Consider the following 26,211-nt stretch of genomic DNA (forward strand, 5'->3'; position numbering starts at 1 on the left):
GTAACCATACATCCTCAAGATCTCAAGGCATGTGCTCTAACCACTGAGCCAATGTACTGTACTCGCGCCGACTAGCTTTTACGGGCGCTATACTCGCGCGTTACAATATATATATTATAACGAGCTGACTCTCGTACACTCGTTATGTCTCTCTCTCCCACATTATATATAAATATATATAAACACACCCATGTGTTATTTCAGCTGCAAGGTAAGTGAGAGAGCAGAGAGCTTTGCGAACTCACAGAGAGAGAGAGAGAGAGAGAGAGAGAGAGAGAGAGAGAGAGCCGCGCGGGTGTGTGAGTTTGTCGCCAAGAGGAAGAGTGAGAGAGAGTGGGAAAAAGTCCGCACGGCCCATGCTGCCGCGTTCCGCGCCGGACGACTTAGCTTCCGATCGCCGAGCCGAATAGTCGAGCCTCCCCAGAAAACTCAAACTTTATTTCTTTTTGCGTGCGTGCGAATCCCGGAGGATTGTAGCTGCAATAGTACCGTGTCCTCAGTGTCTCGCCGGTTGAAGTATTCCTGGTACGAATCGGTTCCGCGTATTTGTGACGAGCGACGCATCATCCGCCGCCCGTCTCCTCGCTTCATCCAGCCACACACTCAAGGCCACGAGGCGTATTCCCTGGTGCCCAGCCAGGGCCACGGTCATCCGCTTTGCGGCAAACCGACGAGCCACGAGGCATCCGAGGGAACCTGCGCGAGTGTGGATGTAAGTACCTGCTTGATCGATATTCTCTCTCTCTCTCTCTCTCTCTCTCTCTCTCTCTCTCTCTCTCTCTCTCTCTCTCTCTCTCTCTCTCTCTCTCTGCATTATATTCCGCTTCGTCTCTCTCTTGCCTCGCGCCGTATTTGTGCATTGTTTTGCGTTACATAAAACTACCTCTAAAATTAACTCGCTTTGTTATTTCGCTCCTAACTCTTTACCTTTCCCAGCGCTTGTCTCTCATATATATGAATTACTCGCTATTCTCTCTCCCTGCATTAGATTCCGCTTCGTCTCTCTCTTGCCTCGCGCCGTATTTGTGCATTGTTTTGCGTTACATAAAACTACCTCTAAACTTAACTCGCTTTGTTATTTCGCTCCTGACTCTTTATCTTTCCCAGCGCCTGTCTCTCATATACATGAATTACTCGCGACCGAGCTGCGTAGCATAAAACTCACGTCGCCTCCGCGGGCTCACATGTTCGAGGACGAGTACGTGTAGCAAACTGCGCTAAGGGCCAGGCTTCGCATAGCCTGCAAGAGGGCTGCAACAAGCTGCTTTTCATTCCTCTCGCTTTAACTTTATATATATATATATATATATATATATATATATATATATATATATATATATATATATATATATATATATATATGGGAATGCGTGCGTAGAGTATGTGTGCGTGCGTGTGAGAGAGAGAGAGAGAGAGAGACTGCGCGATTATGCGTAGGCGTGTATGTGTGTGTGTGTGAGAGAGAGAGAGAGAGAGAGAGAGAGAGAGAGAGAGAGAGAGAGAGAGAGAGAGAGAGAGAGAGAGAGAGTAAGTGTGAGGGAAGCCCGAGCGGTCCCCGCCGCTCGGTCATAGCTAGTCCTCCCCCGCCAAGCTACCCTCACCCCCCTCGAACTACCGAGGGGCTGCGGCGTTGCGGCCAGCGCCGGAGGGCAGCAGTACCAGCGTGACCTCGAACGAGAGAAGAGCCCTAGACAACGAGTGAATCAGTATCCATTATACCTAGCCATATTATTTCAAAGTGTAATCATTATCGACTATTCGACAATATATATTCAGTTTATTCTATTTCTATTTATTCAATACACCCTGTTCACCACGAATCCCACACACACACACATATATATATACACACACACACATGCAGGGCTTCCTGCAGGACTTTATGCAACACTACCTGCTGAAAGCTCCGCATAAAGTCCCGCTGATAGGCCTGCGGAAAGTGTTTCTCGTGCAATTTGCCAGTGTGACAAAGGGCATTAAGTGTCTAAAAAATTTATTAAAATTAGTTCTGTCAGTTGAACGAAAATCATTCGCACATGCAGATCGTCAGACTTTGCGAAAGAATTGCGCTTTTTGATCTCTTGAACTCTTTTTGTTACTCCGTTCGCCGCCACTGACCTACTTAGAAACGGCGCCGCGGCCGCCGCGCTCACTTCCCCTCACGCGCTTTTCCGATGGGTGCTGTGGTGGGGGGATTTTTCTTTCTTTGACTGGGAAAGTGCGAAGTGGAGAAAAATTTTTCGGAATAATTCCACTAGACTCCGTTTTTTACGCTGATCACGATGGTATATACATTTTTAATTTATTACTGAAAAAATAAGTAGTCAAATCACTTGAAATTTTAATGTAATATAGTTTGACACGTGACCCATCGACATAATTTTTTTTGTCCGGTTATGATGTTTAGTTTCAGAGATATGAATTTAAAATAAATCACCTTTTTTATTTTATCTGCCGAATAAAGAGGTCGATCCCGAGGACCAAACGAGGCAAAGTAGGTATTTTATTCCCTTTCAAAAGCATTATATCTGAATTGTTTGTCACAATGGGATGATCGAAAAATACGCAAAATAGTGTTTTTCAAATATCAAAAAATGGCCATTAAAAAAAATAGTTGAGAAAATAAAAAATAATTATTTTTTCCGAATTCAGAATCCAAAAATAGATATGCATGTCAAATTTTATTAATATTGACGGAGTAGTTCTAGAAATATTACGGTATACATACACACACACACAAACACACATCCATACGGACATTTTCTAAAAACACTTGATTTGAACTTCTAACACACCAAAAAGTATTTTCTAGAAGATTTGACGAAACTCAAAATTTTACTATTACAAAGCTTCCCTAGGAGGAAGCAAAAAAAAAAACACGCACATACATACATACGTCCATACATACATACATACGTACATACATACATTTTTTAAACGTATTTTTTGGACTCAAGAACTATAAAAATATCGAAATTCATAAAAATCTTCGATTCGAAAATTTGCACCGTTACAAAGCTTTCTCTTTGAGAAAGCAAAACGCTTTGTTTTTTCGTTATGCTACAGTAAAAACAAAGAAAATAAGACTTGCTAGATTAAAATCCACTGATGAGTAGAAGCTGAGATATAGGCGTCTACAAGCGAACACACAGGCATTGTCACGCACATACATCTGTCCGTACGGACATTTTACAGAAACACCACTTTTCTACTCACATCAAAAGACACTTCCTAAATATGTTCACGCAAATTCAAAAATAGTACTATTACAAGGCTTCCGAAGGTAGAAAGCAAAATAAAGAAAACATGCATTACCCGAATACTCTCTTACTTATTTCGACTTAAATAAAAAAATTACCCCTAAAATGTTTATAAATTAGTTTGAAATATTTTTAGGAAAATGTATTGTAATCTAATAATTTTACACTTCTAAAAATTGTTTTTTGTAACACAAGCACGATTTTCGCGTTTTTCGTACCTATTTAGGGGGCGTAAAGTAACTTTTTTCAGACCGCCGGGAAAAAAAATTAAAAACGCCCGTTAAATTTTTTTTTTTAAAGTAAATGTTGATTAGTTCACATTTAATATATATATATATGTGTGTGTGTGTGTGCATGTGTATATTTGTATTGTTATGTACATATGTCTGTGTGCGTGTGCGTAAACGCGGAAATCAGTACATGCGTTATAAAAAATATGCTGTGCACTAAGGGCTAAGTGGGCTTTTTGGCCTCGTGTGGTTGCAGTACTCGTCTGCGGCTCGGGCTAACTCGCCTTCACTTGTACTGCAAACGTGCTCCACACTCAGCCTAAGAAAGCCCACTTTACACCCTTGGCACACAAGATACTATTATGAATATTATAAAATAATGCTGAGTAATATGACTTGGAAAGATTATGAAAATGTATCAAAATATTTTATCAATATATGTTGCTTCTGACAAATAAAAAAAAGGTATCTGCATAATATTTATAAAATATTTTATATTCTTGAAAAGAAAATTTATGAAAATCTCGTAATTTAATATTTATTTTAAATATTTTACTTGCCTTTTAAAATATGATTAAAAATTATTATTTTATAATGTTTTCAACATTTTTTATAATATCTTATTCCTATATATTTTCTAAAACGAAATTAAAACGGTTTAAACATAATTAAAAATATTTTTAGGATCATTTTATAACGATTTATGTACACATTTAAATAAAATATGAATGCAAAATTATAAAATCTTTGAAAAAAATGTATCAAACTCTTGTAGTTAAATATTTATTCAAAATATCTTACGAGCCTTTTGAAATATGCTTGAAAAATATTATTTTAAAATTTTGTATAATATTTTATCGAAATATTTTTTGTGAACAAAATTAAAATGTATCTCAGATATTTACAAAATTTTATAGTAATTTATTCAAATATTGTGATAAAATATTTTTCACAAAATATGCCTGAATCAAACGAAAATATATTTTGAAAAAATATACTAAAAATATTTTTTAATATTTTATAAATCTTTCGGTCATATATTTTATGAAAATGTTTGTTTAATAGTTTTAAATTGATTTAAAAATGTTTCTAAAATATTTTAAAGTATACAATTCTTTTAAAATATTGTGTGCTATTAGGGAAATTTAGGTAAATTGGAATCAGTTAGTTTATACCCGTGACTTGTTAAAATAGAATTGATATGTTTCAGTGAAATATTTTCACCTATTTCTTTAGATAACAATGGACTGTGCTTTATATTTTCTAAATAATTATTTTACATTTACCAGGTGATGAAATACGCACATATAACCAAACAGGTCATACAAAGCTTTAGGAAATTTAACCTTGATTGCTTCTTCTAAGCATTTGTTCCATTCTTTATCAGTGGTTATTAATTTTCTAGCTACAACTACTTCATGAAATGTTGCGTATGTGTTGGAGTTTTTGTTAAAACTTAGTTTTAGTATTTTGAAATATTATTCAGTTCTATTTTATTGTAGCTGGGAAAACCCAAGAACAGACGCCGTGCCGAGTCTGTCGCCGAACTCGGCAGCGCATCTGCCCGTTTTATAATGATAAGCTTCTCGGAGACGCGGTCTGTTTTTTGCCTACGAAAAATACGTGCGACAAACACGGCAAGTAGGGATTAAGAAGGAGGGCGCACTTCGCTGAGTGCGCGCTTTATGATACCCAGGTGAGCGGCGGGGGCTATCGGCAGCATCCCTCCTGCGATCAGCCGTAGGACCGCGTCACCGAGGTATTGTAATACCCTCAGCGGAGGATAGCAGTTAGTTCTGTCCGAATCAAGCAAGCGAGCAGTTGTCCAGTCGAACGCTTCACTGACATCTGACTACGCTGTCATACTTGTATCAATTTCTTGTTCCTTTTTGTATTAATAAATATATTCACCGTGAGAAGTTATACCCTGCTTGATTTGCGACGCTGTGCCTACCAGCATAGGTGCGCAACTCCTGGTGCACGTGGGGGAAAGGAAAGAAATAATTACTCTTTATTCTCGGTAACGAATCCACTATATTTCACCCAACCCTTCCCTACAACGCGGTGACTTCTGCCTCCCGCGCAATTCAGCCACGCAGGGCGTAAGCAACACTCTCTCTCTCTCTCTCCTCCGCACCGTCCCGGTGCTCTCGCACCTAAACTGCGCGTGGCACTCTCGTCTCTACTCACATCTCGCGAGCAGCCGACTCAGCGCATGGGCTACTCAGACCGCGCCGGCGGAGACCTGCTCTCTTCCCCCACTCCTCTCTCTCTCCTTTTTTGGCGAGCACTCGCGCGCGCGCCGCTTCTCCCGCACTGCACGCGCACACACTCGTTTCTCTCTCTCCCTCTCACACAAGCACTCCCGATGCCGCGTTCTAATCTCCTTCTCGCTCGCGTCTCTCTTATCCCCTAAGACCACTTACCGCGTGTAATCGCCGCTTGCAGGATCTCTCTCTCTCTCTCTCTCTCTCTCTCTATCTCTCTCTCTCTCTCTCTCTCTCTCTCTCTCTCTCTCTCTCTCTCCTCTCTCTCTCTCTCTCTCTCTCTCTCTTCTCTCTCTCTCTCTCTCTCTCTCTCTCTCTCTCTCTCTCTCTCTCTCTCTCTCTCTCTCTCTCTCTCTCTCTCTCTCTCTCTCTCTTCTCTCTCTCTCTCTCTCTCTCTCTCTCTCTCTCTCTCTCTCTTCTCTCTCTCTCTCTCTCTCTCTCTCTCTCTCTCTCTCTCTCTCTCTCTCTCTCTCTCTCTCTCTTCTCTCTCTCTCTCTCTCTCTCTCTCTCTCTCTCTCTCTCTCTCTCTCTCTCTCTCTCTCTCTCTCTCCAAAGGAAGGTGAGCCGTTGGCTGGACCGTGGGCGTCCTTCCAGTCTCGTCTTCTTCAACGCCGTCCTCTCTCCTACTGGCTTTTGTCACTCGATTGTCTCCTAGCTTCAAATACGTCCTTTCTTTCCAAAGCTAAGAGGTCAATGGGTGGCATACCTGCTATAATGCAGGCATCATCGTCTGGTACTGTACGGTGAGCGAACGCCACTCTTAGTGCACTTCGCCTATACGCGGTAGTCAACTTTCGTGCATACGATTTCACTCGCGTCGCATCTGCCCATATTGGGGCTCCGTATAGCATAATCGATGTCGTTACACTGGCTAAGAGTAACCTTCGCTTCTGATACGACCCTCCCACATTTAGCATCAATCGTGATAGAGCAGCCCCAACTTTTGCTGCTTTATCACTGACTATTTCCAGATGCTGTTTAAAACTTTGTCTTGCATCGATGGTGATGCCCAAGTATTTGATGGTTGGTTGAGAAACGGTCTCATGTCCATCCACCGTCAGTGTGATTTCCTCCATCTTATTCCTACTGGAAATGAGGATAACTTCCGTTTTGTGCCTGGCTAGTTCCAGTCCCGTCTCTGTTTAGTCCAGTAAAATTAGCTGTGAAATCGCCCTGCGGTAGAAATGACTGCATTTTGGATATTTGGTAAATCGGGGTCGGAAAAGCCGATTCTGAAATTTGCAGCTTCCTAGAACGAGGGGTTCTATGCGAAAACAGCGTGCGAAAGTTATTTTTGCTTATATCTCGAGATCGGCTTGACCTATGAAAAAATGGCTGGCATCAATGGAAAGAGCGTTAAATTTTGCATTGGAAACGATTTTTTACTCGATTCCGATGAGCGCAAAGTTCCGAGATAATTAATGAAAAAGAGATTTGCTTGGTGTAGAGGCAGGGGAGGGGAGCGCGCAGACGACATGGCCGTCACCGCTCTCTCCGCGCGCGGGACGGCGGGAACCGAGCTGCGCTTGAATGCGTCCTGCGAAAATATCATTTTTGACTTCGCGGCGACACCCGGAAAACTTTGTAAATTACTTGAATAAAATTTTTTTGTTAGACCTATTTTTTAAGGAAGTAAAGGTAATCACAAGTAGTATGTACATACAATTCTTCTTATTAAAATTAATCTTGTGAATAATTTATGAAAATATTAGGATACCATTTTTAAATGTGGCTATTACACAAAACAACGGGTAAATAATAGAAAGATAAAAATGTTAATTTAAAGTTGACCTTTTTATACAAAGTTATAAATGATCCTGACTATCGCAACTTATTTAATTTTTTTCTCTGTGTTTATTAACAACTCCGTTTTGAAATATAATTATTTTTATAACTCCTTTTATAGTTCTTGATTTTTCTATATAATAAAAGGTATTAGTATTTTCAAAATCATAGCTATACTATACTATTTGATGTTCTTTATTTTACGAAAGTATGAAAAATATGAAACGTAATTACTACAACATTTTTGGTAATCTCGAAATAGAATTTCGAGAAAAATGTTTTAATTCAGATTATTTAGTGTGGTATAAATACCAGTGTCTCAAATGCACTCTGGAAAAAATCATTCGCGACGTATCGTAGAACCGAACTCATCCCAACATCCTGTCACCACATACTAAATGTTTATAAATTATGAAAGTCAACGCCACATTCTCAATTCATTACTCGAGCTGGTTAATACGTCAGAACACTTTGGTATCTCATCGAAGTAACATCGTGCTCTAAAGAGTGTATTCCAGAGTCATTTTTAACTAAAAATCTATTACAAATCACAAAATTATTGTTTTTTGAGTGTGTGCCTTGACAGTTTTTTAATTTGTGATACCAGCTTCTTGATTGATTTCTGAATCCTAGGATATCTTAAAAATTTAATAATTGCAAAACAAGTAAAAAATTTGCGACGAATAAAAATCTGTAAAAAACTTGAAATTTCATTGTTTCAGATGTTTTGCTTGATATTTGCACTAGCTTTTCTATTACATATACGTGGAGATGAAAATTCACCCTATGAATTAATACCTATAGCGACACCAATATTACGAGAAGAGCTGTTTCAAGCCAAACTTTACCATGAGATTTGGACGACGATCCATTTTGTCGACACACTTGAGTTTGAAAGCCATGCAAATGAGGTGAATACAACATTACAAGATCTTCGAAATCAATGTTCTAAAATTAAATCGTGCGTTTACGGAATAGAGTTAGATAATATGTATAAAAGTCTTTATTCAATTCAACAAAAAATTGATTCTTTAGTCTCCTTAAGCGATAAGAAAAGAGAAAAAAGAGGGTTATTTAATATAGTCGGAACAATACAACATTTTTTATTTGGCACTATGTCAGCCGACGATGCTGAAAGAATTGATAAACAAATAGATGACGTATATAATCATACGGGCCACATAGCGACACTTTTAAATAATCAAACAGCCATTATCAAGAGTACTCTGCGCAAATTTATAAATATAACTGAACATTATAAAAAAAATATGAAAATTATCAAGGATGGAATCATTACAGTCCAGAATGAAATTTCTTTTAATGATAATATGCTAAAATGCATTTTAAATTTAAATATTCATATAGATAATTTATTAGGTAATGTCAATCTAATCTATGACGTGATTGTTGATGGAAAACTTGGAGTTGTGTCGCCTAGATTAATATCACCCACAAAATTTATGGACGCTTTACGCACAATACATTCCAAATGGTTTTACCAAGACTTACTATTTCCTTTAAATAAAAATTATTATGTAATGTACATGAAAATTAGTAAGATTAACATTATTTTGTCCGCCGGTAAACTTATTTATGTAATTCATACGCCAATACCAACTGGCTATGATTATACTGTGTACAAATTCACACCAATACCCATGTCAGGGTGGGCACGTTACTATATATTTGACAGTATTAAAAATCAACCTGTTGCTGTCGATTCAAATTTTACAGAGTATAGTGTAATTGATTTAAATGTTTGTACATCTATAAATGATTTTAAAATTTGCGAGATAACATCTGCCGTTCATACATTCAACCAGGAAGAAAGTTGTTATGCACGTTTGATAAAATACAAAGATGATAATGGCTGTTCTAGAAAATATTTTGATTTACAAGCTGATTTTGTTTTGGCTCTGAGTAATGGTTTTAGTTGGTATAGTTTACCAACCAATACAGAAAATATCTTCATAAGTTGCAGCGTTTCTAAATCAGATTTATCTGTGACTATTACGAAGCCTCATATATTACAACTTAATTCAAATTGTAAAGGATACTCTAAGAACCATAAGTATTTACCAAGAAGTCACGTCAATAAAACAAAAATTTCAGAATATAAAATTAACATTCAATTTCTACCAGTTGAGCAGATAGCTCTAATTACATCAGCTTTAAAACTACCTGTATTTACTTCATCTAATGTTGACACTTCTGAAATTTTAAATTCAGCAAAAAATATTGAAGATATCACGAAAGATTTAGAAATTATTACATCTAATCATAACTACCATTCACGGCTGCTTACGGGTTATATTATCTTTCATTATACCACGTATACTATTGCCACTATTTCAGTATTTTATGTCCTTTATAAAACTGGAATACTCAATTGCATTTCAATTGCTTTTAAATTTTGTCTATTTCGACTGTATCCAAAATGTATCAAATGCAAAAATAATAATGATGAACGTAATGAAGCTACTATACCATTTCAAACTACGTTTGAATGTCCAAATACCCGAAGAAAATATTGCTGCTCAACCGTCAACGTCTGCAGATGATCGATCTATTGTTCGATATGATGCACGTGCTCCAATATCATAAAAAGTTTATGTGTAATTTCAGTGACGATCCTATTTGAATATTTTAGATATATTTGAAGCTATATTTTAGATTTATAGTATATTTCATACGAATATATGATGTTTATACTGCATTATTCTGTACTACCATATTATTTATATTAACAATTTAACGCATCTTGTACAAGCATGCAATATAACAATTATATAAGAGTTTAAAAAGTATTTTGTAATAATTATGATGACCTTATATAAAATCAACTTATGATACCTTATATAATATCAATATTATCAATAAATTTAAAATAAAAATTAATTGAAAAAGTTTTTGTTTGTATAATTCTGTATATAAAATTTCATTCTTCTTGTTTTTACTACAAAACGTAATTAGAAAATAGTGTGTTTTTTCGTTTTGTTGGAAGAAAAGTCGTGCCAGAGAATTAGGTGCGGATTATCAATGAATTTATTATTTTGTTTCTTTGCTATAAATGTTTAACATGAAATTTGAAAATTGTCAAGAAATTAATATGCTTGACATTCAATTTTTTTTTTTCAATTTGTCCTAGCGTTGTTGCACGTTATTTATTTGCCATGCCGTCAGCGTTTAATGTAATGGAGTGTTTGGAAAATTACCGTGCAATGAAATCGAATAATAGTGAGATAAAAATGACATAAACGAATTTGTAACCTGGCTGCAAAATCATAATCCTTTCAATCATCTACATGTATTGGTATCGCTTTCTACAGGAATAATTGGTGGACCAAATATAGATTGTCATAAGGCTATTGAAAAAGGACTGCAAGGAATGGAAGATATGGTTGGGAAAAATGCTGACAATATTTAAATGTCAAAAATATATACAGTTAACAATTTAGCAAGTGCCGCAATTGGAATACATCTGGATTACAACCATGAAGTATCTACTATTGATATTTACTTATTATTTCAAAGAATTTGTGTCATTTTCAATGGAGGCGCTGAAAAAACACGCGAAGCTTTTTCTTATGAGCTTACGCCATATCCGCTAAGCTTATTCGACGAAAAGGGACAAATGAGAAAAACGCAGAAATCAAAACTTTATCCGTTATTTAAAACTTCGAATAGGTTGCTAGCGCTGCAAACATCAGATATATATGTCATAGACGGAGGCTGGCTTATTGCATGCTGTAGTTTGGCCCCACAGCCAGAAATTCAAAGAAGTTTTTAAATTATATTTATCATATATCATTAAACATTTTGGTAGAAGTGTTACTGTTGTTTTTGATGGATATAACAACGAATATATTGGAGTAAAATCATATGAAAGATATTGCCGGAGAGAGAAAAACGTCGGAGCCGATATCGATATCTCTGAAGATAAAATGGTAACAATGAATCAGACAAAATTTCTTTCAAACATTAGTAATAAACTAAATTTTGTGGATTTACTATCAAAATATTTAGAGGAAAATAACATTCATACAAAAATTTCAGAAGAAGATGCAGACACTGTAATTATTCGTATGGCCATAGAATTAAAAGATAGTAATGAAAGTTTCGTTTCAGTGGTCGGCAATGATATAGATTTGTTAATTTTACTAATTACACACTGCATCGGTGGAAATGAAATATATTTTTATAAAATGTCACCGAACAAGAAAAATGAATTATATTCAAGCAGAGATCATAAACATTTAGAAAAATACATTTTATTTGCTCATGCGTTTGCTGGATGTGATTCAACAAGTGCTATATATAATAAAGGTAAAAAAAGTATTATAACATTATTACAAAAAAATGAAGACTTGCAACAATTGATATCCATATTTTATAAGCCATTGCAAAATGTCGACGATATATATACAGTTGCTGAAAAACTTATGATAAGAATGTATGGTGCAGAAAGGGCTACTTACGCCACGGATTTGCGTGACTTGGCCGATTTAATCAAGCAATGCTATAAAATATTGTACAATACTCGAGTCGTATATTCACTTTCCAGCACGGCGTAAGCACCCTCGCTACGCTCGGGCGCTTAACCTCGCCGTGCCAGGATGTGCCTCATACGACACTTGTATCGTAATGTATTATGGGTCACTGAAACTAAAGAAATCGCTTCCGCGCATACAAAAGTATATGAAATATGACTATTTCATTTTTTCAGCGTCATTGGTGCACCGGTTAAATCAAATTTGGGATGCAAGGTAATGCCATTTTTCCGCTCATTGGATAGCTATATTGTGGAGAACATTTATTACTTATTTAATTCATAATTAACTATACATACTTAATAATTATATAGCTAATTTCGATAATATTAATAAAAAGTTCATACAATAAGTTTTCCGGATGTCACCGCGAAATCAAAAATGATATTTTCGCATGACGCATTCAAACGCGGTTCGGTTCCCGCAGTCCCGCCGCTGCGCGCGGAGAGAGCGGCGGCGGCCATGTCGTCTAAGCGCTCCCCTCCCCTGCCTCTACACCAAGCAAATTTCTTTTTCATTAATTATCTCGGAACTTTGCGCTTATCGGAATCGAGTAAAAAATCGTTTCCAATGCAAAATTTAACGCTCTTTCCATTCATGCCAGCCATTTTTTCATAGGTCAAGTCGATCTCGAGATATAAGCAAAAATAACTTTCGCACGCTGTTTTCGCATAGAACCCCTCGTTCTAGGAAGCTGCAAATTTCAGAATCGGCTTTTCCGACCCCGATTTACCAAATATCCAAAATGCAGTCATTTCTACCGCAGGGCGATTTCACAGCTAATTTTACTGGACTATGTTAGCCATTCGTGTATTATACGGGTTGACTCTTCAGCTATGTCTGTCAACTCTTTTTTGTTTCGCTACTACCACTACTACTATGTCGTCAGCGAATCCCACGACTGTTGCTCCTTCAGGTAATTGTAGCTTTAGTACCCCGTCATACGTGATGTTCCAAGTCGGTGGGACAAGTACCGACCCTTGGGGGACGCCTCCTGTAACTTTATAGGTCTTGGTACCGTCCTCAGTGTCATATAATAGAATTCTGTCCTTTAAGTAGTCGAACATCATCCTTCTTATATATAATAGCACATCCTGCTTCCGGAGTGCCTCGTGTATTTCACTTCATTTGGACGAATTGAATGCATTTTTGACATCCAATGTAACTATGTCGCAATACTTCTTTTTTCCTCTATCGCTGTTTGTGCAGTGTCAATCACTAGACTAACTGCGTCCAGGGTTGAACGCTTCTTTCTGAAGCCATATTACTGTTCCGCTAATCCACCCTTTCCTTCTATAAAATGATCTATTCTGACGCAGATAATGCGTTCCAGGATCTTCCCTGGGGTATTCAACATGCAGAGTGGTCTGTATGATAAGGACTCCTTGGTTGGTTTCTTTCCTTATGGCAGAAGCACTAGTCGCTGTTTTTTCCAGTTTGTGGGAAATATTCCCTCTTCTAGACATGTATCGTACAAGTCTACAAAGACCTCTGGATGAGCATGAATGGCATGCTTCAACGCAATATTTGGAATGCCATCCGGCCCTGGAGCATTGTTGTTTCCCACCCTTCAGCAGGCGGCTAAAAATTCCTCAATCGTGATCGGTGGGATAGCCTCTTCATTTAAACCTCTTTTAATGACACTTGGCTCTTCCAGTTGCCTGGGGAACAGTGTGGTCACTACCCGGTGTAATAGTTCCGGGAATTTTGGTGGAGGCACGTAGCTTCCTTTAATCTTCTTCATTACTATTTTGTACGGTCGACCCCAAGAGTCTTGCTCGACCTCATCCTGTAATTCCTTAAGGCACCGTCGTTTGTTTTCGCAGTTTGTTTCTTAAGACTCCTTTTAGCGTCCTTCATTTCTTGTCCGCGGGCATCTACTATTTCCTGGCCTATACCAGTTTTATAGTATTTCTTTTTCGCCCGTTGTTCTCGTCTTCTGGCCCAGTGGCACTCGCTACGAGCATTCGCAATCTCCTTGTCCCACCAGTATTCTGGTGGTTGTCTACTGTATGCCACTCTTCGAGGCATGGCAGCGTCACATGCTCGGGTGATGTTTACCGTCACCTGCTCCGCCTTACTGTTCTCCGTTCCAGACAGTTGCATTTCTTCTAGTGCTAACAGGAACATCTCCTTATCATAATCCTTCGTTTTCCAACTAACTCTATTTGTCGTTGTACTCGCGCTGGGTCCCTTTTTTGATATTCCTACCTTCATTATTATGGCCTGGTGATCACTATGTGTGTAGTACACTTACTGTCCATGAATCAACTAAGCCAATAAGGCTGCTACTAACAAACGTCAGGTCGACAATAGACCCTGCGTCTCCTCTTCTAAATGTGTGGGTGCATCCTTGGTTAACTAGGATCAAATCCATGAAAGCGAATGCTTCCAGAAGTACTCGTCTTCTGTGGTTAGTCTTTATGCTGCCCCACTTCACAACCCACACATTAAAGTCGCCTGCAATCAGTATCGGCTTCCTCCCTACTGCGTCTTGTATGAGCTGACTTTCAACGTTAGCGTAATTAATGTGTGACTTGATTTTACTATTAACTCCATGCAAATTCGTATTACAAAAATAACAGTCTTCTTTCCTTAAAGGTTCCTTCCATATCGTAGGCACTTTCATTTTTACTTCAGTTTTACCATTTTTGCCTTTCTGTAGCATTTTCCTGCATATTCCGCATATGATTTTAGGAACCCAATCAAATTCTGGGGCAACAATCGGGATTCACAAAATATCCTTGCTATTTATGCGAATGGGATAGTAGGGATAGAAAGAATCATTACATAAAGAGTGTCTGGTCCCTTAGAAAAAAGTTCGAACCGGGTTCTAAGAATATAAAAGAAAAGCCACTTGTTGATCCATCAAAAATTCTTATACCACCTCTGCACATTAAATTGGGACTTATGAAACAATGGGTAAAATCTTTAGACAAAGATGGTAGCTGCTTTAAGTATCTGCGAAATCAGTTTCCCAAATTAAGTGATGCTAAAATAAATGAAGGAATTTTCGATGGCCCTCAGATTCGTAAGATGATAAATGATGAAATTTTTGTTACGAAAATGAATCATACAGAGAGAGAAGCATGGTTATGTTTAGAGGACGTAATTAAACATTTTCTTGGAAATCATAAGAGCCCAGATTACGAACAAATAGTTTTAAATTTAGTAAATAGTTACAAAAATCAAGACTGCCTAATGAATCTAAAATTACACTTTTTATATTCGCATGTTGATGAGTTTCCAGAAAACCTAGGGGATTACGGCGAATAGTAGGGAGAGAGATTTCACCAAGATATCAAGGAAATGGAGCGCAGGTACCAAGGAAGATGGGACGTAAATATGTTAGCAGATTACTGTTGGTCGTTAAAAAGAGATCTACCATCAACATCGGAGAAGCGGAAGCGTAAACCACTTCGTAGATCATTTGCCAATAAAATAGTTCGTTACCATAAAAAAGAGTAATGGGCTTAATATTTTTACGGGTATTTTATTGAATTGCATATACTTCTAACAAATTTAAAGTAAATGAAGGAGCAGCAAACTATGATATAGTTTTAAAGAATACGATTGTACTTGCATATATATTGTTCTTTGCTTTATGGTTTACATTACCTTTTGCATTGTTTCAGTTTATAACTATTTTTTTCACTCTCTTTACGTCCATGACCTTGAACTAACCTTGAACTGACCATAAATATAACCTTATGGGACTATACTGACCCTGAATTCGGATTCAGCGACCCCAAAAACCCCTAAATGTCATGGTTTGATTTTACTTTTTATGAATCTTTATGATTTGACCTTGACCATGGCCTGATAGGGTTGTAATAAGCCCGGATTCGGATTTAGCGCCCGAAAAAATCCCAAAATACCATGGTTTTAGTGTATTTTTCATGTATTTCGATAATTTGACCTTCAACTGACCTTGACTTAAGATCTGATGGGGTTAAACTGACCCCGGATTCGCATTCAGCGACCCCAAAAACCCCAAGATACCATGGTTTAGTCTTTTCTTAATGTATTTTGATAATTTGACCCCTATTTGACCTTGACTTAAGATCTGATGGGGTTAAAATGACCCTGGATTCGGATTCAGCGATCCCAAAAACATATAAGTACCGTGGTCAAGTTTTTGGGACTTACAATTTTTTTTTATTGTGGGGCTGTGTAATTCATATGGACCTCTGGTAGAAAATTGAGTAGTGAAACTGGTGAGAAGACTAGTGACTGGCATGATGACTGCTTAGGCACTGGCCAAGCACTACTAAGATTCCGAATTATTCGAAACGTAAACAACAAGATGCTTCACCTCGAAAAATACGTACATACGTATATGCTATTTTTCGTGTTATCTTTGTATGTTCACATTTGATTCAGACAAAGATGTGTGAAGGTGAATTTTACACAGTAAGTCAACAAGAATTAGAAGTTAAATTAATACATTTCATGCATCGAGTTTCATAACCTACAATAATGTGTGTTCATGGAATACTTATTTTTGAGAGGGTTAAAATACAATATTTGGGTTAAAACATCTTATACATGGTTATTTAAGCGTTATTTATTAGTTTTGTAACAGTATGACTTTCCCCGTGAGACTGGATAGTCAGTCGGTTCCAAGATCTGGATAGGGGAAAGGAAAAGTAACCTGCGTAATAATATTATATGAGATCTTATATGAGATCTCATATGACTGAAATTCGTACTCAGATCTACATGAGATTTATATGAGATGTATATGAGATCTCATATGCGACCTCATATTTTGGTCTCATATGCGATCTCATATAGATCTCATATAGATTTCATATGCGACCTCATATTTTGGTCTCATATGCGATCTCATATAGATCTCATATGCGATCTCATATAGATCTCATATAGATCTCATATGCGATCTCATATTTTGGTCTCATATAGATCTCATATAGATCTCATATGCGATCTCATATTTTGGTCTCATATAGATCTCATATAGATCTCAGTACGAATTTCAGTCATATGAGATCTATATGAGATCTACATGAGATCTACATGAGATCTCATATAACATTTTCACGCGGGAATGAATCTATTTTTATATTTTTTAACAATCATACAGTATATTTTGTAACAAAACAAATGTATTGGGAATCAGTTGATAAATCCCGTCTGAAACAGAAATCAATTACGGGCTTTGTTAAGAATATTTTGCCTTCACAATTTGTATTGTTTAAACTAACACGGTTAACAAATTTCAAGTACGGCTACGTGATTTTCGGTACAATCGCGATTCTACGGTTGCGGCATTGGTTTATCGGTTCGGTGTCAGTATTACAGGTCGATGACGGATTTCGAGGTTAGGAATTCATTCGGGATGGTGGAGTCGTGTGCGCACGGCTACACCGATCCGGATGTGTTTCGTAACAACGGTTTAGATCGCTCTGTGTGCGCACAGGTGCGGTCGAGATGGTATTACAATGTTTTGAGGTTATCCCTTGGAATTGTAGAGTCGTGAGCGCAAGGCTCTACGATTTCTCGTCCCTCGTCTCGTTCTTCTCTTTGTCCTGTGTGCGCACGGTGACAAGGGGAGTCGTGAGATTTCGGCGTAAAGTTGGTTTTGGAGGTTAGGAGTTCACCTCAAATTCACCAGGACGTGAGCGCACAACCTGGAGACTCGTGGGCGGGACTATCGCTATTTCCTTAACCCTGTGTGCTCACAGTGACAGAGAGGACAGCGATATATCGGAACGTAAGGTAGACGGGTACGGCGACGTCGGGTGTCGTCCACGTGTGCTCACGTAGACGAGACTGGGTGTCGTTCGGATGTTCCGAGTTGTCTCGTGTGCTCACAATGGCAATCCGGAGTTCTGGGATTCGGGGCGGCTAACTAGTCGTCACATGGGCTCACGAGACGATTTTGTCGGCGTGGGTCTATTTCACGCTTTCCTTGTAGTAATGTGTGCTCACGATACTACCTGGAATGGAGCTCGAGTAGAACTGCCGGTTGCGTCGCGCGGTCCGCCTTATAAAGGCGCGCGGCGCGGCTTTGTATAGATGTGTTCACGTCGCGCCGCGTGCTGCTTCCGCTGCCTGGCGCGTCGCGGCTGAATCGCTCGCCAGCCGCCGCGCTCCGCACTCATGCGGACTCGCCTTTCGGTTGGTGCACGCGCACGCTTACTCCGCGCCGCGCGGACTCGCCTTTTGTTCGATGCGCGCGCGCGCGCGCTCGCTGCACATGCCGCGTCTATCGCGGCCGCCTTCACACATGTTTATGTGCGAGACTCGTGTCTCGTCACAGTTTCATAAGTATTTTTAGATGATTATGGGTCAATTTATAGTTATTTACTTGTTTTTACTGCACTCGGCAGTCCTTGGCCAGTGGCATGGGTAAAAATCTGACGAAAATCGCACGCACGGAGATGCATTCGATTCTCTTCTACGCGGGATATCAAGTGTATGGTAAGCACCGTATCTTCAATACCGCGTTCATCGAGTAAATGCATGCGTTACTCCCGTTTCCGGGTGAACGTTCACCCGAAATTTCAGTGAACGGTTTACAGCGCAGAATATCATGGCTGCCACTGGAAAGCAAATGTAGTGCACAGTACGAGTTGACGCGCGCGGCGGGATAACTGACTATATACGCACAAAAACATATGTTTATTTATAATTACTACAATATTACAAATATACAGCAATTGCTTAACATAAAATTAATACTTATTAGAGAATAGTCGTGGAAATAAAGCAATGGACTATCGATTCTTTGAACAGTAAGACGGATCTTAATTCGGTTTTTTGCCCCGGGTAATTTATTACCTGGCCGATCAAACATTATTTTTTCCGGCATTACTGAACAGCTTAACCCGATATCTTGAATTAAAAAAAAAATTGTCGAAAATGACCATCCCTGTCAAAAATGCGAGCTAGGGTAAAAATCGTCTAGTGAGATAATTTGACGAAAAACCGAAAATTCTCATTTCTAACGAATTTTTGAAGAATTTCACCCTGCTTCAAATAGCTCGCATTTTTGACAGGGACGGTCATTTTCGACAATTTTTTTTTTTAATTTAAGATCTCGGGCTAAGCTGTTCAGTAATGCCGGAAAAAATAATGTTCGCTCAACCAGGTAATAATTTACCCGGGGCGCAATAAAGGCTATTTTTTGGAAACTATTTAGTATTGTGGCTTATTATATTTGTTACAATTTCATTGCATTGTAAAAAAATTGCAATATAACTTTATTAAATTATGTGTAGTTTCTACGCACGTAACCCATTTATTAATTTAAGCCCTGTTTTTTGTAACAATTAATTATCTCGAACAAAACACGGCGCGCGCGTGAAACGCTTACACATGTGACTACCCAGTAACTGGCGTTCACTGGAAAAATCGGTGAATGCCTCTCGACATTCGAGTAGCGTTCACGTCATGTAGTGTGTAGCGCGATCACCTACAGACTCGCCGTAATCACACGTTAAAACAGTGACTCCACCAAATATTCAACGGTACAATTTTCAATCACCGAAAATCCCGCGTAAAAGGTCTCTCCGTGTGGCAACTGGCGGGTCACTGCTGAACTCACTAGCCAGTTCACTTTGAACTGGGCATAGACTGGCGAGTCACTACTGAACATTACTACCAGGGACCTTGATGTGAAAATATGAATGAAAACAGTTGAATTATAATCATCTAGATTCCATGTTTCTAGGTAGCATAGCACGTAATTCAACAAATTTCAACTGTCTTGCTTTTTTACAATATAAATGGATTGTAATGATAGACTCATGACCCTTATATTGAACTAAATACGGTAACATATGGTAAATTTTCTACCAGGGTTATGAGACGGGAATGGCATAAGGATGCTCTAATTTTGAGTTCCATATATTTAGAACGATACAAAATCACTTTTCAGCGTCCAGAATTGCCTTGGGACACATTTCATTCGGACATTCAACAAAAAGTTGTCATTCTTCTATAAGAAGAGCCTTATTTTGGTAACAAATTATTAAACATGCTTGCTTAGATAAAAATTGTCGAAGATTACATTAAAATCATAAAAATTTTGGAAACAAATAATTTTTATCTTAAAAATAAAATATGTACTTACACTTTTCTGCATCAAAATCAGCTTCTATAAAACTTTTAGCGAAAGAATAAGGCATATTTGTTATGAACTTTATACATTCATTTATTATCTGTAACCCGTATGTAAGACTTGTAACGTACTAGATTAATTAGAAATTGAATTTCCTTCTCAAATTTAGTATAAGCAAATCACTGTTATTCTGCAACAATAGTATGAGTACGTATTGTAGATGCCTTTTAGATTACCTTTAAACTCCTGTTTTTTGGCCAAATTATTTTAAAAAGAGATCAAAAGGGAAACACCTGCAGAAAAGTAAGTTGCATAAATTATAACTATTTAAATTATTTAAATAAAAAATATTTCCTGAATGTTATTTAATTTTTTTAAATCTATCTTGGATACTAATTTTTGTAACAATCTTCTAGATTTCTGTCCACACAGTCTCTCTTTAGACACACACACGCGCGCGCGCGCACGGGAAAACCGATACACCGTATGAAACGCGTCCTCTGGGTGGCGGGCAGGGAAATGCTCATTGGCGCGTAGAGGTCTCTTTAACGTGTCGGAGGGTAGAGCAGAAATAAAATATGCTCCGCGGGCCAAACAGGCTAGGGGAAGGAACCCTGAAAATAAACCAAATATGGATAGTGAACTTACAATAACACTACCCCAAGCGGGTAAGGCGACAAAGCCAAGTCCCGCTGCCGGTTCCGATCGGGTGCTATAGGGGATCTCTTTAAAACATTTTTCCACTCTTTGTACCTATATGAGGTCTTACCCTTATAGACTCCAGAGCACTACTTCACTTGCGGGTATGAGACGCTACCTATTGCATCGTTTACCATGATTTTTTTGTAGCAACGTCCTGCGAACGTGTCTGGAACGAATTAAGGGTCCAAAGTAATTTAAGAACTTGGGGATTCGTTGTAAAAACGTTTATAGCACGAGTTTTGGCAACGTTCTAGCAACGTGATGGATTGCAAGTTTTCACAACGTTCTCAGGACGTCGGTTTTCCTACAATAGGTGCATTTGAGCGCGCTCCTTACGCGCTACATTTCAAGGTTCGAAAAATTCTTGAAAGTAAAAAATAATATAATGAGTGTCTTTGAAGGTGTTACCATTTAAATATATAACACTAAAACTCTGGTTGTGAACTCTAAACTTTTAATTTTCTTAATAATTTTATTAAAACAATTTTTCTTTAAATCTTTAAAAATAAAAATGTTGGAGTTTACAACCAGAGTTTTTGTGTTATCATTCAAATATTACGTGTAGAGGCACTGATATTATTTTTTGCTTTTAAGAATTTTCCGTAAATAAACAGGATATGATCACAATTTTGTGCAGAAATATGCACAAAGCTTTGGGCAGGAAACTCTGCAGAAATCTATGCACATATCTTCCGTAAGGGCTGATTGGGCTGGAATCAGCTGACTAGTAGTTGTAAAAAAATGGTAGAACTTTCTTTCAAAATTATTATTTTAACGCACACTTGTTGTCCTGTTGTCTTGCAATCTACGTTAGCATGCATAAAATAAAAAAACTTATTGATTATTTAAGAAGGTTCGGTGATACAACAAAAATGCAGCCAATTTCATAATATAAAAATTCCATTGCAATATACTCATATTATAACTTAGATTATGATAAAAATGTCGTAAATTTAATTTATATCATTTAACAAATTTACACCTCAAGAATCAAAACTAACCCTGTTGAAAATTAAATGTTAAATACGTAATCGCAGTACGCAACAATTTATTTATTCGTTAAAATTTGATTATTAATAATTTAGAAGCCCATGTATTATCCAACTTTTTAAGATGAGGTCTGAAAAGTGCGTGTGATAGTACACCCTTGTTGAAAAAAATGGTGTAATTAAATGGCGTTATTGGACATGTTACGAATCGGAACCAAAAATGACGTTATTTAATAATAGACGTTATTTTGTTCAAAAAAGCATTGTTTCTCAAACCTTAAACTAACGTAATTTTTCATAATTTCACGTGTCAGACATTTAAGCAAAAGATAACGTCATATTTTCAGTTTTTCTTCTAACCTTAAAAAATACAAAAATTCTCTGAGCATGCATATCCTATTAAAAAATTAAGACGGGCAATTAAACAAAAATTATAATAGGTATAACACCACAGTCAGAGTTTTTAGACATGTATCATTTGTAAAACATTAAAAAAAAAAGGAGAATCAAATATTTATCTGCTTCATACAATGTTGGTCACCGATCCAACTACGAAACCGAGGAATCGATGCTTAACTTATCTGATCGATCGTCTACACTTCTATACTCAATGCTACCAGTACAGTGTGTAATGGTGCATTCTGTCAAGTAAGATAAAACCATACTGTGGCGGTGTAAATACACTAGAGGACGACGGTGTCCAGATGTATACAGGGTGCCCCATTTTAACTTAAGCACAAAATTCTACGTTCGGGTAGGTATTCATGTTAGGGGTCAAAGTGATCCCTGAAGGTCATTTCAAGGTCGAATTCCCGCTTGGTGCAGATAAGCTGTTTAATCATGCTATTGCTGTTTGAGTGTAAGAATGCCATAGATCGGTGACTTCGACAATCATATGTAACTAATGCATGAAATGACGCTTTGCATGACCCGGCCACTCAAGGGACAAGTCTGTACAGCTGACGTCGAGAACGTAGGGGGCCTTCCGGCTCCCTTTCGTTGTCCCTGAAAAGGGCCGATTTGTGTTCGTGTAGCTCTGAAAAGAGCTAGCCAATGAAGTAATTATACCACTCAAACATTTGTTCTTTTTGGCACCAAACCCACTAGTTTTTGATGTACAAACAGAAACCGATTTCTTAACCTTAAAAACAAAACTTTTTACATTTAGACTGCACAGATCGATAGAGAGCGTCGACACGAATCTGCAACAGATTTTACTTTTTCCATGTGTATGATGGTTTTCCAGATATCAGCGAAGGACGAAAGCTAACCTTAAAATTGATAATCAACTACACGATTCTGGAGGGAAGGCCAAAATGAAGGTACCCTAGTACCCTAGTAACCAGTCGTCATAAGTAATTTTCTAGCAGTTTTGTTTAAGTAAAGTTAGATTGGCTGTATTAAAACGTAATCGTCTACTACCGTCGGATTTGGTTTCGAGAGCAAAACATATTTTGATACGTATACCTGAAACTGTCTTTAATAAGCATACTTCATACAAAAAAAAATGACTTCAGTAAGTTCTCATGGTTTCCATCGGACTGGATTTTTGATGCGGTAGGAACTTAGTTAAAGTCGATGTAGTGTCATATTCTTAATTTGCTTTAAAGTGAATCATAATTTTTTGCAGTCAGTCTGTAAGCTTTATGCATTTTTTTGAATATTTGTAAACCAGCATTAACTAATCTAATAAAATTCTTGTCAGTAAAATGGCAAATTATACGCCTAATGAAGTAGTCGACATTCTTATAACCTTGGGTGAATGTGTTAGAAATTACAGACTTACTGCCCGTGCTTATGTGGAGCGATTTCCAAATCGCCGCCATCCTAATGCTCGACAAGTGATAAACATTGAGAGGAGATCTCGCAATAACCTACTAAATCGCCAACGACGAAGGAACAGACTTCAGAATAATAATGATCCTGGATTGCTTGCAGTTTTAGCTATGGTACACTTAAATCCCCATATTAGTACACATCAAATACAACGGGAATTGGGAGTTCCTCGATCTACGGCTCATAGATGGTTACAATCAGTCAAATACCATCCTTATCACATTACTCTAGTACAGGAATTAAGCGAAGCAGATTACGTACTCAGAGTACAATTTTGTAGATGGGCTCTTGAGATGTTAGATCTGAACCCAAATTTCTTTTGGGAGGTTTGTTTTAGCGATGAAGCTACATTCATCAGCAATGGTAGTCTCAATAGGCATAATTGCCATTATTGGTCACCAGAAAGTCCACATTGGTATCGTGAGGTGCTAAATCAACATCGTTGGAGCGTCCACGTATGGGTTGGCATTGTAAAGGTCAAGTGATTGGACCACATTTTTTTGAACATACCATTAATGGTTCAATGTACTTAGAATTTCTTGAAAATGATTTGCCAAGATACCTAGAGAATGTTCCACTTGGAGTCCGACTACGTTTGTGGTATCAACAAGATGGTGCCCCCGCTCATTATGCTCGTGACGTACGAACATTTTTGAATCAACGATTCCCAAATCGATGGATAGGGCGGGCTGGGACATTCTTGTGGCCTCCTAGATCACCGGATCTGAACCCACTAGATTTCTTTTTGTGGGGATACGTAAAAGATGCTGTGTATGGCCAAGCTCCAACAACAAGATTAAATATGATGGATAGAATAAGAAGAGCCTCTGAAGCAATAACACCCGAAACACTTGGAAATGTTCAACGTAACTTTCGTCGTCGGTTGCTGTTGTGCTTGGAAAATAATGGTGCTCACTTTGAGCATTTAATTCGCACGGAGAGAGCTGAAAACAATGATTAGAATATTATTGATTTTTTTTTTAATTGACCCCTACTGAAATAAATCAGATGACAATCAACTGATAATCAGCTGATAATCATGCCAAAACGTCAGCTGATTATTAGTTGATTGTCATCTGATTTTTTTCAGTAGGGACCAGACTGAACAACTTTCTTGTATTGTGTAATTCTCTTGCCTTTCATTGGCTGGACTGCTGCACAATCTTGCGTTAACTGGCTGGATCACTGAACGATCAAACCTTCATCATTTGGATTTTTTCAGAACTACACGAACACAAATCGGCCCTTTTCAGGGCCAAAGAAATGGAGCCGGAATGCCCCCCACGTTCTCGTAGTCGGCTCCGGGGGTGCTTATACGCGGCATGAAAAATGCACGAGTAAGCATCGCGGAGAGGGGGTCTAGTTATTGATAAATCTTTGACTCTGTACTGACTTGTCCCTAGAGTGGCCGGGTCATGCAAAGCGTCATTTCATGCATTAGTTACATATGATTGTCGAAGTCACCGATCTATGGCATTCTTTCACTCAAACAGCAATAGCATGATTAAACAGCTTATCTGCACCAAGCGGGAATTCGACCTTGAAATGACCTTCAGGGATCACTTTGACCCCTAACATGAATACCTACCCGAACGTAGAATTTTGTGCTCTTTCGGAATCCGAGGTCAAAAATAGCGGTTTTCATTTGAAAAACTAAAGTTGACCTTCAAATAACCTTGAGAATGTAGGTCAAGGTCATGGCTAAGGTCATGGCTGTATCAGCCTTTCGATACCCACCAACTTTTATTTGAAACATTTTTTAAATGACTTGCAATTTTTTGAGTTATTCAGCTGTGTAAGTTAAAATGGGACACCCTGTATAGTGCCCAGTGATGAGGTCTAGGCAGTCCCTATTATAAACCTTATGTGAGAATCAGATGAGAATCAAAAGTCCCTATTGAAAAACCTCAGATGAGAATTAGATGAAAATCAAAAGTGATTTTTGCGTGATTTCCACCTGGACCTCATAATCAGGCACTACATACACCTGGACACTGTCGTCCTCTACTGAGTTTACACCAAGCCACAGTATGTTTTAACCTACTTGACAGAATAAATCATCACACACTGTACTGGTAGCATTGAGTATAGAAGTGTAGACGATCGATCAGAAAAGTTAAGCATCGATTCCTTGGTTTCGTAGTTGGATCGGTGATCGACATCAAAAGGCGCGACAGCGCTGCGCTGGCAAGTAAGGAGGCGGGCCCATGGTAGAAAGAAAATCCAAAATGGATTATCCGGAATGGCATTGGCCAATCAGAGCCGTTCCGGTTCTGAATTTCCGTGGTAGGTGGTTAAGGTTAGGATAAAAGATTAGTCTAGTTAATGAAGAAGATGGCATTCAATTGTGCCTGATCGAAAAATAAATACGTACCTGCGAAGACTAATAACTCAAGTTATTTGTTTAATTGAATAACGTTTGAACTAAAAAGTTTGTATAGTTTCAAATAACAAGTCAAATTAATGACTGATGTGAAAATAACTGTGATATGGGCATTATTAG

The 26,211-nt window shown here is 38.0% G+C and overlaps 1 protein-coding gene across 4 annotated transcripts in view; it reads right to left on the reverse strand.

The window, feature by feature from the left end:
* LOC100116911 (exocyst complex component 8) overlaps positions 1 to 26,211 on the reverse strand; it is a 342,632-nt gene that overhangs the window by 310,851 nt on the left and 5,570 nt on the right. For all 4 annotated transcript variants that reach the window (XM_031921075.2, XM_031921081.2, XM_032601342.1 and 1 more), the window contains exon 2: positions 20,194 to 20,474. In XM_031921075.2, the coding sequence (XP_031776935.1) occupies positions 20,194 to 20,248 (55 nt within the window). In that variant the 5' untranslated portion in view covers positions 20,249 to 20,474. The remainder of the gene's footprint in view (positions 1 to 20,193; positions 20,475 to 26,211) is intronic.

The sequence above is a fragment of the Nasonia vitripennis genome (assembly GCF_009193385.2).
Source record: "Nasonia vitripennis strain AsymCx chromosome 1 unlocalized genomic scaffold, Nvit_psr_1.1 chr1_random0005, whole genome shotgun sequence".
Taxonomy (NCBI): Eukaryota; Metazoa; Arthropoda; class Insecta; order Hymenoptera; family Pteromalidae; genus Nasonia; species Nasonia vitripennis.